The 16024-nt window shown below is 36.8% G+C and overlaps 2 protein-coding genes across 4 annotated transcripts; both read right to left on the bottom strand.

Annotated features, from left to right (window-relative positions):
• Positions 1-1500: 1500 nt before the first annotated feature.
• Positions 1501-5532, bottom strand: LOC131361927 (apolipoprotein L3-like). The gene is made up of 8 exons (XM_058403558.1): positions 5394-5532; positions 4856-4939; positions 4514-4663; positions 4108-4206; positions 3799-3903; positions 3503-3542; positions 3096-3135; positions 1501-2804 (listed from the first exon to the last, which is right to left on the bottom strand). Exons 1-8 carry the CDS (start codon positions 5403-5405, stop codon positions 2072-2074), a joined length of 1263 nt encoding a protein of 420 aa, XP_058259541.1. The 5' UTR covers positions 5406-5532; the 3' UTR covers positions 1501-2071.
• Positions 5533-7643: 2111 nt separating this feature from the next.
• On the bottom strand, positions 7644-15631 carry LOC131362033 (uncharacterized). 3 transcript variants are annotated; one of them, XM_058403752.1, is made up of 12 exons: positions 15536-15631; positions 14952-15035; positions 14589-14738; positions 14091-14183; positions 13737-13841; positions 12691-12774; positions 12314-12466; positions 11800-11892; positions 11460-11564; positions 9611-9650; positions 9027-9066; positions 7644-8761 (listed from the first exon to the last, which is right to left on the bottom strand). In XM_058403752.1, exons 1-12 carry the CDS (start codon positions 15545-15547, stop codon positions 8029-8031), a joined length of 1692 nt encoding a protein of 563 aa, XP_058259735.1. In that variant the 5' UTR covers positions 15548-15631; the 3' UTR covers positions 7644-8028. The 3 variants fall into 3 exon arrangements, with proteins under 3 accessions (XP_058259735.1, XP_058259737.1, XP_058259736.1); XM_058403754.1 differs by having other exon boundaries at positions 11800-11889; XM_058403753.1 differs by having other exon boundaries at positions 14091-14180.
• Between the last annotated feature and the right edge of the window lie 393 nt (positions 15632-16024).

Below are 16024 nucleotides of genomic sequence, written 5' to 3'. Positions count from 1 at the left end.
AGAGCAGCTCTGGATTTCTCAGCAGAGCCATTGCCAACAAATGTCTGAAAGATACGTTAAGTTGCCTTTATTTGTAACATACATTATTGCACAGTGAAGTTCTTCCTTGGAGGTTGGGATAAGAGTGCAGGGTTAGCCATGATGCAGCACTCCTGGAGCAGAGTGGGTTGGGGGCCTTGCTCAAGGGCCCAATGGTGGCAGCATGGCAGTGCTGGCGAGCTTGAACCCTGATCTTTTGGTCAATGACCCAGAGCCTTAACCACTTGAGCTACCACTGTCCCACAGAATTGATTATTATTATTATTAGTAGTAGTAGTAGTAGTAGTAGTGGTGGTGGTAGTAGTAGTATCACTGTAGTAAATGTAATTTCTGTAATGATATTAGTATAGTATAGTAGTATTACTTTTTTTTTAATAATCAGACACTTTGCAACACAAGCTTTGTCATTACAAATGTAACATTGTTTGCTATACAACACCAAATACCAAGAGCCATCAATGCTGGTTTTGGTTCTGATTAGAGAAACAGCTTTTCTGACAACAGATCCGAGCCTACATGAATAATGTTACTCAGCACAGACAATAGAACCTTAAACCGGATTTGTATAACATTGCACCATCTATTGTTGTTGTGTTGCACAAGTACTTCATTCAGTCATCTTCAGTAACCAATTTATCCTGTTAAGGGTGGCAGAGGATCTGGAGGATCTATCCCGGGAGGAATACACGAGGCAGGAATTCACCTTGGATGAGACACAGGCCCATTACAGTGCAGTAAAAGGAATTAATGAATTTCATGGCCTTCATAGTATTCCTTAGTAATCTCTGTCTGCAGGTTTTAATAGATGGATAATATAATAGGTGGTTATAAATACTGCTTATAATCTCTTAGTATCATCTCTAATTATTTGAGGATTATTATATGTGTATAGGGCAGCACGGTGGCTTAGTGGTCAGCACTGCTGCCCTGGGTTCGAGTCACGGGTTTGAACAGGCAGCCTTTCTGTGTGGAGTTTGCATGTTCTCCCCGTCCCTGTGTGGGTTTACTCTGGGTACTCCGGTTTCCTCCCACAGTCCAAAAACATGTACATCAGGTTGATTGGTAATTCTGAATTGCCAATAGGAGTGAGTGTGTGTGGTTGTCTGTCTATATTTGGCCCTGCGATGGACAGGCGACCTGTCCAGGGTGTACCCCTGCCTTTTGCCCTATGTGTGCTGGGATAGGCTCCAGCAGACCCTAATTAGGAATAAGCAGGTATAGACAATGGATGGATATATTTGTATACTGTATGTGTACGTGCATTTTTCTTTCAGATATTTATTAAACGTTCTTCACCCTACCCATCAAATACTTGTGAAATGTTGTATATGTTTTTGTTGTATATTGTATGTGTATGCGTTTTTTTTTGCTAATGCCAGAATAGATTAGCATCAATTCAGTTATCTAATATAATAAGCTAGGTATCAAGGCAGATTCAAGCGAATAGTAAATAGTGTTTAATTACATGATACCTTCTGATTCATCAGCAAACTTCATAACAGTTGTCCGGTATATGAGAGCAAATGAACAGAAATTACATGATGTTTACAGGCAAAAAAAATGTATATTGGGTATTGACCTCAGTATATATCATTTCCACATGATAGTATGACGTTAATTTAATACACAGGTTTAAAACAACATACTTTTAAAGGCTTAAACATTTTAATACATTTAAATTTAGTTGAATATTGTCTATACCTTTACTTAAGTATAATTTCTCAGTGCATTTTTTCAACCCTCTTTAACAAAGGTTTGGCCTCAAAATGAAATTTTCCTGTATGCCTTCATCAACACCTGGAATTTAAAATATCAACTCTCTTTTTTAATAACTGTTCATCTGAATAGTGTTTTGTTGGCATTCATAATAGTAATATGATATACAATAGAATGATAACAAAATAGTAGTAGCTTATGCTTCTTTGGTGATTGGCCCCTAAATATCCATAGTGTATAATCCATAAATAATCCAATAATAATAACAATATTCTGCAAAAATCCACAGTTATCCAATATTTGAACAAATTATGTTCTACGTGCTTTCAGAATCCATCGCTGTTTTAAATGCCATCAGCTCATCAAGGCTGGTCTGCATGTTCTTTGAGATCTTGCGGATTTGCTTGGCGAATTTGGTTTCTGAGCCTTTCTTCAATTGTTTGGAGTCTTCTTTGTTGAAGTACATGTCCATGCCCAATGAAAAGCCTTGGATCATCCCTGAGGACTTGCTGACTGCACCAATCGCTCCCACACTGTCTCCTAACTTATGTGCCATTCTAGCCATCTTCACTGCTGTCCAATCCACCCCCTTTAATGTGGACAGGTTGTATTTCTTCAGACCCTCGATATTTGTGCCAATAACTTTGACACATTTCTCGATTTCCTCTATATGTGTACAGTGTTCTTGCAGGATTGTTTCCACCTTCTTCCTGTCCATATTGGTGTGGACTTTGTTGGTGATGGCAGCTGAGGCTCCAGTGACTCCTCCCGCAGCTGCAACTCCAACTCCAACTGCAGTCACTGCTAATGAAGCCCCCGCAGTCAGTGGGGCAAGAATGATACCTCCAACAGCAGCTGCAACCCCTACTGCCCCTGCAGCTCCTCCAGTAATACCTGCTATCTTCACTCCCTTATGGACCTTGTCAATGCTGGTGGCCACTTCATCTAGATGTAAAATGTGACCCTGCAGATTCGCTCCATGCTCAGTAAGGAGATAATCATATACCTTGACAGCGTTTTTTAGATTTTTGGCTTTTTGTGTGAATGCTCTGGAGAGAGAAATAGAGAAAGACAGGCACAGTGGTAAAATACTGACAAATGAGTGAAACCTCCACCAAATTCAAGGGCCTTAATTTTTACAGTCAAAAGATCAAGAAAAAACTGAAAGATGTATGAAATGAAAATGCTTTATCTGCATTTTCTATAGCATAGCTATGATGAGCTATGATGAACTGAGTTGAAAATAAAACCCCAAGTGGCTTAAATTGGAATGTACATTTAAATCACCAGTAATAATATCATAATTCATTCAAACATTCACTTCTTACATTTATACTTACATTACATTATTTTCCTTTGTGTCAGGATATTCCTTCCAGGCTGTAAACAAAGACGGTCCATATTCAATATCAGGCAGATTTCAATAAACACAAGAGTGATGATGATACATGAGGAAGGCAACCAATGACAAGACATGAACCAAACCAAAATGCATATGGTCATATAAACAAACGTACAAAAAACAGAAGCAGCCCTGTTCACACTAATACTCAGGATGTACAATGAGCAGTGTGAGGTACAAAAGATTTTTTAACCTTTAAGCCGAAAAAAATCTGGGATAGAAAACATGGACTGATAACAGCAATAGCAACAAAAATGCTAAAATCGCACATCAGAGTCACATGTAAGTAAAACACTGAGGCAAATTTGAATAATACGTCTATTAATATAACATTATTAAACTCACGTTCCTCTGAGTTCCACCACCCCATGAAATCTTCATTGTCCTATAAGAGGGAAGAAAACCAGTCTGTAAACACTGTACATATGATATGCTACAGCACTAATTCTTATGCTTGCATTTTGTATTTCTGATGAGATCTAAAATCTTGCTGTTTGACACATTGCTCAATAGGAAATTATGATGGTGTTCAGTTAAGAAAGTGATAATAGACTATTTATTCCCTATATTGTACAGATTTGTATACAGTTTATGAAAATCGGCTTATGCAAATTTGCTTGTGACAATTGATATTTAGTGACCTCTGCATCCTGCTGACTCTGAGCTGAGCTCTGCGCCGGAAGTGAATTACTTCTCTGATATAACAGATGAGAATCCACATGCCAAGTCTGCTGATTCAACAACACCTAAAACACATGAAATTGTCATTAAAAAAAAATGTCATTTGAAGTTTCTGTTATTAAATCTACTCTCTATTTCATTATTAAGCATTTGGATAGTATAAGTATTTGTCTAAGCGTATAATACAAGACTGGGTTTGGGAACTACTGCATTGCAGCAGGTAGAACCGACCCTTTAGAAACAATCATCAGATATATCACTCTACTCACTTTACTTTTAGCACACGTCCCCTGATCACTGGATTCATCAGAAGTTTGACTTGGACACTGCAGTGTCAGGGATTTGATGCCATCCTCTCCATTATTCTCCTTGGCGACCACATATTTGACACAAAGAAAGTGATAAATCCTTAGACATGACTAAAATGATAATGTTTTATATGTATATATGTAAACATTAAACATAACTGGAACATCATAAAGTAACTACTGTGGCATTGAATGAAAATCTAATTGCTGATTATTATTTTTCCTATAACAGCATACCCCATTGTGGATTATTATTATCCTTTCTTGCGTAATTGTAATATATTATTACACCAACTTTTCTGGCACTGCCTTGTGTGTCCTTATGAATTTGTAATAAGTAAATAAAAACAATGCAGTCCCATGTTACCTGCACAGTGAAGTCCTGTCCTCCAATCTTTCCATCAGATTCAGGCACAGAGCTGAAACGCACCATGCCAGGTAGAGCTTGCCCACCTGATCTGATAACTTTGTGGACTTTCGGCGGAACTGGTGGTGGCTTCTTATCCTGGTTCATGGGCTATCACAGCGACACAAAGTTTTAGTCTCTTAATTACAATGCCAACACAAGCTAATTATAATTTTGATATAGCTTTTAACAGTATCATTAATTGTTTTGCACCTGGCTGCACAAAGCAATTTCTTTCTCACAGAAACACTGGTGGGAATTGAATGAAATGAATAAAATGAATAATATAGTAATGTAATATACCACATCATCTGAGAATACATCGGAACATATGTCCCCTGGCTTTGCCAGGTTTTTTCCCTTTGCTCTAGGTGCAGGAACAGGAGGCTGTGGAGAGTTTCAGATATAAATAAAACTCCAGAGGAGGTGATTTATAAAATTTACAAAATAGCTATATATGTTTTTGATTATAGTCTGTAACACACAGAGGCTCTTATTTGGTCTTGAAGAACCCTTATGCAAATGGTAGATAAGGGAGAAGTACAGGACAAGGAATAGTACAAGTTCTTCCAGAATCAAAACTGGCTGTGTTTTTAGTCTCATGCATATGTGAAACTAAACGGGATAAGAATCTAGTATTAATTTCATATTAATTATGACTTTTATGAATTAAGACTTTTGTAGTTGAGAATTGAACTGGATTAGTATGGATTTTTGCAATTAATTTTAACATTTCAGTTTCAGATTCAAATGAAAACTCAGTGTAATTTCAATTATATATATATATATATATATATATATATATATATATAAAATCAGTGAGTCTAAATTTCATTCTTACCTTTCCTGCCATTTCCAATAATGTGGCTGGATCCAAAGACTTACTAAACTAGACACTGTTTACTGTTACTGAAAATGAAGTTTTTCTGACTGGTAGGTAAAACATAATGCCTTCGTAGACTCGATGGAATGTAGACTCTCCTGTCAGCTCTCATTTTATAAGTCATTTGATGACACTGTCATACACACGTGTCACTGCTCTGAATAAGACACTAAAAGAAACACTTACTGTGTGTCAATAACAGAAGCATCTGTACATAGCAACACGAACATAATTAAAGGGAAAAAACACAGTGGGTGTGCTGTTATAGAAAATAGACAGTATCTGAGTGGTGTGATGCATGCATGTCCCCCCCCCCCCGTGCTAAGAATTATTATGTATTAACAAATTAAAGATATAGTATCTGTTGATAGTTATGTTACTGTTGTTGAAGGTCCATGAAACATGTTTTTTTTTCCAAGTCACGTGTGTGTGTCAGTTCATTGCAGTTCAGTTCTGGATGTTGGAAGGGAAGCTGTTACCATTTACATTATAGCAGCTACAAACATCAATTCCCTCAAAAGTCTCAGCATCTCAGTTTGTCACTTTTGAAGATAATAAGACTGGCTTGTTACGTTACTGAGAAACTGCAAAGCTCTCCATCCTGAAGACTACATCTTGTGTCAGAAAGCTTTGTACTTGAAACACTGACACTGGAGACTCCTTCCATGAATGTAACCATATTACCGATTATACTCTTACCCAATCTGTTTATATGGAACACCAAACATGTAAAAATCTGTGCAAGATGTTACATTAGACATAAGAAGGTATTAATAAGAGTGTTGCATTTAGTTACTCCCTGTACCACGCTGATGCTCTTCAATTACTTGATCAGTGACTGAAACATTACAAAACTACACCGAGTAATTAGGCCTTATCATATCTGCAACTTTGTGCAAGCTTCCTCTCATTTTCCAAATAAACAAAACAAATCATTGTCATACGTCAGAGTAGTGGCATATCTGAGGTGTTTTATGCCACGAGGGTTCTGTATTTCTGTTCTATCAGTTTATTATTATTATTATTATTATTATTATTATTATTATTATTATTATTATTATGATATTATTATTATTATTATTAGTAGTAGTAGTAGTAGTAGTAGTGCAGTGGTACCTCGGTGTTCAACCTTAATTTGGTCAAAAACTGAATTAATGTAATAATGTAAAACGATTTAATCTGTTTCAACTCTATGGTTGATCTCACAACTTTCCTCTTGGTGAAATTGATGCCTGATTTCCCTTTTCGGAGACATGGCTATTGAAATTATACCACAAAAGAGAGAGTGGGGTTATAACACAAGCACTCACAGATGATGCTTTCAAAACAGATGACCTGTGTAAACTGTTTCATCTCTATTGTCTACGCCAGAGTACGCTGCATAGAAAGCGTGTGCGGTCAAAATAGTTCTTTTCAGGTCGGGTCGAACACAGAAAAATATTTTCGGAAACTGAAAATTTGTGTCGAAAATACAGTTAACATTAACATTTGTTCGAATTTTGTTCGAAATGTTGATATTCGTTGCAATCCTGTAGGAAACAAGAACCAGCATTCCTGATGGTCGAGTTGTACACCAAAAATATTTTCGTACACTGAGGTCAAATTGATTCGAAAATTTGAAACGAATACCGAAAATTCAAACACAGGGGTGGTTAAGGACCGAGGTACCACTGTAGTAGTAGTAGTAATAGTAGTAGTAGTGATAGTAGTGCCACTAGTAGAATTATCTAGTAGAATTTTAAAATGCCATACAAGATTTGACAATATAAATGTAACATTGATTGCCATGCCTATAAATCGAGTAAAAATAAAAGTAGATGTCCTGCACTAATAAATGAGTTTCATTAATTCATGTTCAGTAACATCTTTAGCCTGATCAGGGTTGCTGTATCACCGGAGCCCACTGGTGCTAATAGATACATGACGTACAAAGGAAACAAAGTTTATAAATACTGATAATTTGGAGTTATTTTTATTTCATTATATGTATCAGTTATACGTAAGTGTGAGGGTTTTGCATATTGTACTCCACCCTACTTGTTAAAACAAAGAGAGGCGGGGACATTTCTCATCATTATTACAATTTTCCTTTCACTTTCAGTTAGGAACTGCATCAATGAACAACAATCACGCAATGCACATGATGTCAATATGAGTTTAATAGGATGAGTTTTCTTTTATAAGGCTCTGAATGACGCAGGTGCTTGGACTGCAGTTAGAATCTCAGAAACTGCACACGAGGCCTGTTTTCTTTGCTAGTGGCTGTATAGATTAGCATCAATTCCAATATCTAACATAATAAGCTTGGCATCAAGGCAGATTCAAGCGAATAGTAAATAGGGTTTAAGTACATGATACTTTATTTCTGATTAATTCATGAGCAAACATCCTAGTGTTAGTCGGGTATATGAGAGCAAATGAACATAAATTACATGATGTTTTCAGGCACAAAATGCATACTGGGTTATGTCAATTTTAAATAAGTTATGAACATGTAGTATGAACTTAATTTAATTTCACAGCTTTAAAACAACATACCTTTTTAAACTTAAACATGTTAGTACATTAAATGTAGTTAAAAAAAAATTGGGTTCTACACATCTTTAGAATTTATCGCTGTTTTAAATGCCATCAGCTCATCAAGGCTGGTCTGCATGTTCTTTGAGATCTTGCGGATTTGCTTGGCAAATTTGGTTTCTGAGCCTTTCTTCAATTGTTTGGAGTCTTCTTTGTTGAAGTACATGTCCATGCCCAATGAAAAGCCTTGGATCATCCCTGAGGACTTGCTGACTGCACCAATCACTCCTACACTGTCTCCTAACGTATTTGCCATTCTAGCCATCTTCACTGCTGTCCAATCCACCCCCTTTAATGTGGACAGGTTGTATTTCTTCAGACCCTCGATATTTGTGCCAATAACTTTGACACATTTCTCGATTTCCTCTATATGTGTACAGTGTTCTTGCAGGATTGTTTCCACCTTCTTCCTGTCCATATTGGTGTGGACTTTGTTGGTGATGGCAGCTGAGGCTCCAGTGACTCCTCCCGCAGCTGCAACTCCAACTCCAACTGCAGTCACTGCTAATGAAGCCCCCGCAGTCAGTGGGGCAAGAATGATACCTCCAACAGCAGCTGCAACCCCTACTGCCCCTGCAGCTCCTCCAGTAATACCTGCTATCTTCACTCCCTTATGGACCTTGTCAATGCTATTGGCCACTTCCTCTAGTTGTAAACTGTGACCCAGCAGATTCGCTCCATGCTCAGAAAGGAGGTAATCATATACCTTAACAGCATTTTTAAGATTTTTGGCTTTTTGTGTGAACGTTCTGGAGAGAAAAACAGAGGTAGAGGCATAGTGGTAAAATAGTGAAAAAGTGGAACCTCCACCAAATTCAAGGGCCTAAATTTTTACAATCAAAATGTCAAGAAAAAAAGAAAAATGAACAAAATAAAATGAAATGAACATGCATATGCCTTTATCTACATTTTCTATAGCATTGCTACAATTCAAATGAGTTGAATATAAATATGTGTGAAATATGATCTCCAGTCATAATTCATTAAACATTCACTTCTTACATTTATACTTACATTACATCATTTTCCTTTGTGTCAGGATATTCCTTCCAGGCTGAAAATAAAGACGGTCCATATTCATTATCAGAAAGATTTCAATCGACTTAGAATTAACTATGAATTAAGTCTAAAATGTTTGTGAATATTTATGCTGGGAAAGTTATGCATATTTAGAGAGCTGCTCACACAGATTTTGTGAAATGCATGAAACATTCGAACAGATTTAACACTGGAACAATGAAACACAAGGGCTTAAATACATATTAAAATACTAATTAAAAGAAGACCTGCAAACACATTACAGTGATGGTGGTACATGATACATGAAGACAACCAATGACAGGACAGGGACAGAGACAAGATATGAAACCAAAACAAAATGCACATGGTCATATAAACAAATTTACAAAAACCAGAAGCAGCCCTGTTCACACTGACAGTCAGGGTGTACAGTGAGCAGTGTGAGCAGTGTGACAAAAATGCTAGAATCACACATCAGAGTCACATGTAAGTGAAACACTGAGGAATGCCAATTTTGAACTGCACCTTGTGTGCACATTATATTAATACATCTTTTAATACAATATTATTAAACTTACGTTCCTCTGAGTGCCACCACACCATGAAGTCTTCATTGTCCTATGAGAGGGAAGAAAACCTGTAAACGCTGGAGATATGCTACAGTACTAACTCGTGAATTTCTGATAAGATCTAAAAACTGTGCACTATATTTCATTGTTCATTGGGAACAAATCTGTTACAACAGCACCCTCTCCCGTCTGCCAGAGGGTACCCGCACCAGAATTCTTTCTTTTCTGGGAATACTTCTGTTTTATTCTCTTCTGGGTTTACTGACATATAAACCATGCTAACACTGCTTTTCTGCACTATGTATTGTCGGTTTTTCTCTCCGTACCGAGCCGTTATTGTTATTTTTATTGTGTTTTGCCATTGTGTATGACCTTTGCTTTTGGATCTATAGTTTTTTTGGATATTGCCCTTGTTGGATTTGTTTGCTTCGAGGACTGTGATTTCTGGCTATTGGACCCTTTTCTCGTTTTTTTGACTGTCTTTGTGTTACTAGATTTAGACTTTTGCTTCTTTCTCTGTGTTCATGCAATAAATCAGTTTATATCATGGATATGGATCCTGCCAATCCCTCATTACAGGATATGTCGCTGCAGATGGATCCAGTGGATGTAACCCAACTCCAGGCCATTGTGGCCTAACAGGGACAGGTGCTCACAGCCTATCACGTGCAATTCGCGGCCCTCCAAACTGCCAACTCCCAGCTACTCCAGACCCTGGCTAATCCCACAACACCTAGGGTGGAGTTAGCATAAAGATGCATGCCAGATAAATTAGATGGCTCTGCCCAATGCTGCAAGGGATTCCTTCGCTAGTGTGAGACAGCAACACAGCAGCCTGACACTTATCACAATGATTCCACCACGTGCACATTCTTGTTGGCATTGCTCACTGGTAGGACCCTCGACTGGGCAGCAGCTGTCTGGGACAGTGATGCCAAGGAACAGACTTCATAGAGCCATTTCACCCATCTAATACAAGCTGTCTTCGAGTGTCCCACCAGGGGGTGCAAGGTGTCTGTTCAGTTACTACAGCTTCTCCAGGGCTTGGCCTCAGCAGCAGATTATACTGTGAAATTTTGAACCATAACGACCCAGAGCAGATTAAACAACCCTGCGCTAAGGGCCATCTTCCGGAAAGCCCTTAAACCCTTGCTTCAGGCTGAACTTGCCTGCAGGGATGAGGACAACACACCGGCCCAGTACATCACCCGGAACATCCGCCTGGACAATCTGTTCCTAAACTGGCCTCCTCCCTCTTAAGTACCTTCAGCGGTTCCTCTGGTTTGCGAACATTTACCCGAGGTTTATCTGTGGTTAAAGCTCGGTGGCCGTCCCAAACAAGGCATTGCAATGGGGAAAACCCAAAAACCACACTGGTCAGAGGCAGCAGACAGCCTTCGAGTGGCTCAAAGAAAGTTTCATGACCACACCCATCTTGAGACACCCCAACCCCGCCTGCCATTTGTGGTTGAAGTTGGCACTTCATGCTGCAGGGTAGGGGCTGTGCTATCACAATGATACGGGACCCTGGAAAACTCCATACATGTGCCTTCTTTTCCCTGAAACTGATGCCAGAGGACGCCAAACATAAGATGAGAAACCAGGAGCTGCTTTTGATTAAGGAAGCTCTTCTCTCCCTCACCGCTGAGTTTCCCTTTGCTCTTTTAGATATCTCCCTTGTTGGATTTGTTTGCTTTGAGGACTGTGTTTTCTGGCGGTTTCACCGTCATTTTGTTTTTTGACCATGACCGTGATAATAGACTAGTTATTCCCAATAATATACAGATTTGTATACAGTTTATAAGAATAGGCTTTACAAAGTATGCAAATTTGTTTGTGACAATTGACATTTAGCAACCTCTTCATCCTGCTGACTCTGAGGTGAGCTCTGCGCCAGAAGTGAAAAGCTTCTCTGATACAACTGTTGAGAATCCACATGCAAAGTCTGCTGAGTCAACATCATCTAAAACACATGAAATTGTCATTTTCAAAATAAAAAAAAAAATAGGAATGTGTTTGTTATACAAGCATGTTATTAGACATTTAGATATTTTTTGTATAGTATTAGATAGTAATTGTATAGTCTAAATATTTGTCTAAGTGTATAGTACAGTAGTAGGTTTGGGAACCAATGCATTATAGCAGGTAGACCTGTTGGACCCTTCAGAAATAGCCATCAGGTATATGACTCTACTCACAATTCTTTGATTAATTATCGTCCCATTATTACTGGAAGTTTGACTTGCACACTGCAGTGTCAGCGATCTGATGCAATCCTCTGCATTATTCTCCTTGGCGACCACATATGAAACAAAGAAATGGTATATCCTTAGAAATGACTAAAATGCTATTGTTTGATCTGCTTATACTGTATGTATTTACATGTGTAAAACATTAAACATAACTAGATGATCATTATAGATAAATCATTAATGTGACATTGCATTAAAAATTAACTGCTGCGATATAAGAGTAATAAAACACTTTGTGATGTGCTGTTTTAAATAAAAATAAAATAATAATCCTCACACCACACCACCCTATCACTTATTATTTTCTTGTAACAGCATACAACATTGTAGATTATTTCGTCCGTATATAATTGTAATATATTATTGGAGGGTGTAGTACTTACATCAACTTTTGTGGTACGTCTTGCATGTCTTTGTGAATTTCTAATATATAAATAAAAATAATGCAGTCCCATGTTACCTGCACAGTGAAGTCCTGTCCTCTTTCCATCTTTCCATCAGATTCAGACAGAGAGTAGGATTGCACCATGCCAGGTAGAGCTTGCCCACCTGATCTGACAATTTTGTTGACTTTAGGTGGAACTGGTGGTGGCATCTTATCCTGTTTCATGGGCTATCACAGTGACACAAAGTTTTAGAGTTGTATTTACAATAGCAACACAAGCTAAATGTCATTTTGATATACCTTTCAACAGTATTGTTAATGTTAATGTTGTTCACATGTTAATTGTTCTGCACCTGGAAATGCTAGCTACACAAAGCATTTTTTTCTCACAAAAACACTGTTTGGAATTGAGTGAAATGAATAATATAATAATGTAATGTATAATAATATACCATATCATCTGAGAATTCATCTGAACGTATGTCTCCTTGCTTTGCCTGGCTTTGTCCCTTTGCTCTAGGTGCAGGAACAGGAGGCTGTGGAGAGGTTCAGATATAAATAATACTCCAGAGGAGGTGATTTACACAATGACAAAATAACTATATATGTTTTTAACCGTCATCTGTAACACACTAAGTCTCTTTTCTTATCTTGAAGAACCGCTAATCTACAGTGCTGAACTGGATTAAATCAAATGACTTAAATCTGAAACGTAAAAGGATAGAGAAGAGAGAAGTACTGGAAAAGGAAAAGTACAAGTTCTTCCAAAATCATAATTGTCTGTGTTTTAAAGTCGTATGTATGTTTGAAACTAGATGGGATAAGAATGTAGTATTCATTTAGTATTAACTTTATTTGTTTACGAGATAGTTGATTATTTGAGTAGGTGAGAATTGAACTGAATTAGTATATTTACAATTAATTTAAGGCATTGCTACTGGGAAAACCCATCCATTGCAACACTGCCCTTTCCCGACCACCAGAGGGAATCCTAACCGGAATTCTGACTCTTTCAGTTTGTGGAGTTCAATTCTGGTATTTCTTTTCCAGTTTTACAAATATATAGAACACACTCACACTGTTATTCAGTGCAAAGTATTGTCAGCATTTCGTTGCGTACTGAGCCGTTTGTTATTGCTATCATGTTTTGCCATTGTGTATGACCTTTGCTTTGTCTTTGGATTTATCACTCTTTTGGATATTGCCCTTGTCGGATTTGTTTGCTTTGAGGACTGTGTTTCCTGGCTGTTTCACTCTCTTTTTGTTTTTTGACCATGTCTTTGTGTTACTGGATTTGGACTTGTGCTTTTTTTCTCTGTGTTCATTCAGTAAATCGGTTTATACTGCATATGGACCCTGCCAATCCTTCATTACAAAATCATTTAAGAAAATAATAATAGACTAGTTATTCCCAATAATATACAGATTTGTATACAGTTTATAAGAATAGGCTTTACAAAGTATGCAAATTTGGCTGTGACAATTGACATTTAGCAACCTCTTCATCCTGCTGACTCTGAGCTGAGCTCTGCGCCGGAAGTGAAAAGCTTCTCTGATACAACTGATGAGAATCCACATGCAAAGTCTGCTGAGTCAACATCATCTAAAACACATGAAATTGTCATTTTCAAAATTAAAATAAAAAAAAAAATCAGGAATGTGTTTTGAAGTTTCTCTTAAATTGTTATACAAGCATATTATTAGACATTTAGATATTTTTTGTATAGTATTAGATAGTAATAGTATAGTCTAAGTATTTGTCTAAGTGTATAGTACAGAAGTAGGTTTGGGAACCAATGCATTAACTGTTGGACCCTTCAGAAATAGCCATCAGGTATATGACTCTACTCACAATTCTTTGACTAATTATCGTCCCATTATTACTGGAAGTTTGACTTGCACACTGCAATGTCAGCGATCTGATGCAATCCTCTGCATTATTCTCCTTAGCGACCACATATGAAACAAAGTAATGGTATATCCTTAGAAATGTTTTATCTGCTTATAAGTATTTACATCTGTAAAACATTAAACATAACTAGATCATTATTATAGATAAATCATTAATGTGACATTGAATTAAAAAATAATTGCTAATAATTGTTAATAAGAGTAATAGAACACTTTGTGATGTGCTGTATTAAAATAAAAATAAAATAATAATCCTCCCACTACTGTATCACTTATTATTTTCCAGTAAGAGCATACTCTATTGTGTCTATTATTATTATTATTATTATTATTATTATTATTATTATTATTATTATTATTATATAACTTTTTATAGTACTTCTTGCATGTCTTTATGAATTTGTAATATATAAATAAAAATAATGCAGTCCCATGTTACCTGCAAGGTAAAGTCCTGTCCTCCACTCTTTCCATCAGATTCAGACAGAGAGTAGGATTGCACCATGCCAGGTAGAGCTTGCCCAACTGATCTGACAAGTTTGTAGACTTTAGGTGGAACTGGTGGTGGCATCTTATCCTGTTTCATGGGCTATCACAGCGACACAAAGTTTTAGACTTTTATTTACAATAGCAACACAAGCAAAATGTCATTTTGATATAGCTTTCAACAGTATTGTTAATGTTAATGTTGTTAACATGTTAATTGTTCTGCACCTGGAAATGCTAGCTACACAAAGCATTTTTTTCTCTGAAAACACTGGTGGGAATTGAGTGAAATGAAAAATATAATAACATAATATACCATATCATCTGAGAATTCATCTGAACGTATGTCTCCTTGCTTTGCCTGGCTTTGTCCCTTTGCTCTAGGTGCAGGAACAGGAGGCTGTGGAGAGGTTCAGATATAAATAATACTCCAGAGGAGGTGATTTACACAATGACAAAATAACTATATATGTTTTTAACCGTCATCTGTAACACACTAAGTCTCTTTTCTTATCTTGAAGAACCGCTAATCTACAGTGCTGAACTGGATTAAAACAAATGACTTAAATCTGAAACGTAAAAGGATAGAGAAGAGAGAAGTACTGGAAAAGGAAAAGTACAAGTTCTTCCAAAATCCGAATTGTCTGTGTTTTAAGTCTTATGCATGGTTGAAACTAGATGGGATAAGAATGTAGTATTCATTTAGTATGAATGTTGTTTGTTTACAAGATAGTTGAGTATTTGAGTATTGAACTGAATTACTATTTTTTTTTTTTTTTTTACATTTTTAAACATTATAAACATTTCCATTTCAATGTCCATTCATAAAAGAGTAAAATAAAAACTCAATATATATTAGATTTAAATAAGAAAATCACTGATTCTAAATTTTATTCTTACCTTTCTTGGCATTTTCAATAATGTTGTCGCTGGATACAAAGATTACACTAGATACCATCTACTGTGAATGCCACCAATGAAGGTTTCAGATAAGACTAACTGACTAAATGCTAACCTGAAAACAAAACGTCTTTATAGACCTGACGGAATGTAGACTCTCCTGTCAGCTCTCGCTTGGAAGCCATTTGATGACTCTGTCATACACACATGTCAACGCTGTGAATAAGACACTAAATAAAAAATTACTTATGTCAATAGCGCAAGCATCTGTTGATAGCAACACGGATAGTATGATTAAATAATTAAGGGGAAAAAATACACTGGGTGTGCTGTTATGAGAAATAGTCAGCATGGGAGTGGTTTCTCCAAAATAATTACCCAATGCTAAGAATTATTATGTATTAACAAATTAAAGATATAGTATCTGTTTATAGTTATGGTACTGTTGTAGAAGGTCCATGAAACATGTTTTCCCAAGTCAAGTGTGTG

This window comes from Hemibagrus wyckioides, linkage group LG11 (assembly GCF_019097595.1).
Source record: "Hemibagrus wyckioides isolate EC202008001 linkage group LG11, SWU_Hwy_1.0, whole genome shotgun sequence".
Taxonomy (NCBI): domain Eukaryota; kingdom Metazoa; phylum Chordata; class Actinopteri; order Siluriformes; family Bagridae; genus Hemibagrus; species Hemibagrus wyckioides.
Note: the sequence above shows the minus strand (reverse complement) of the source record. Positions and strands in the feature narration are given on the sequence as shown.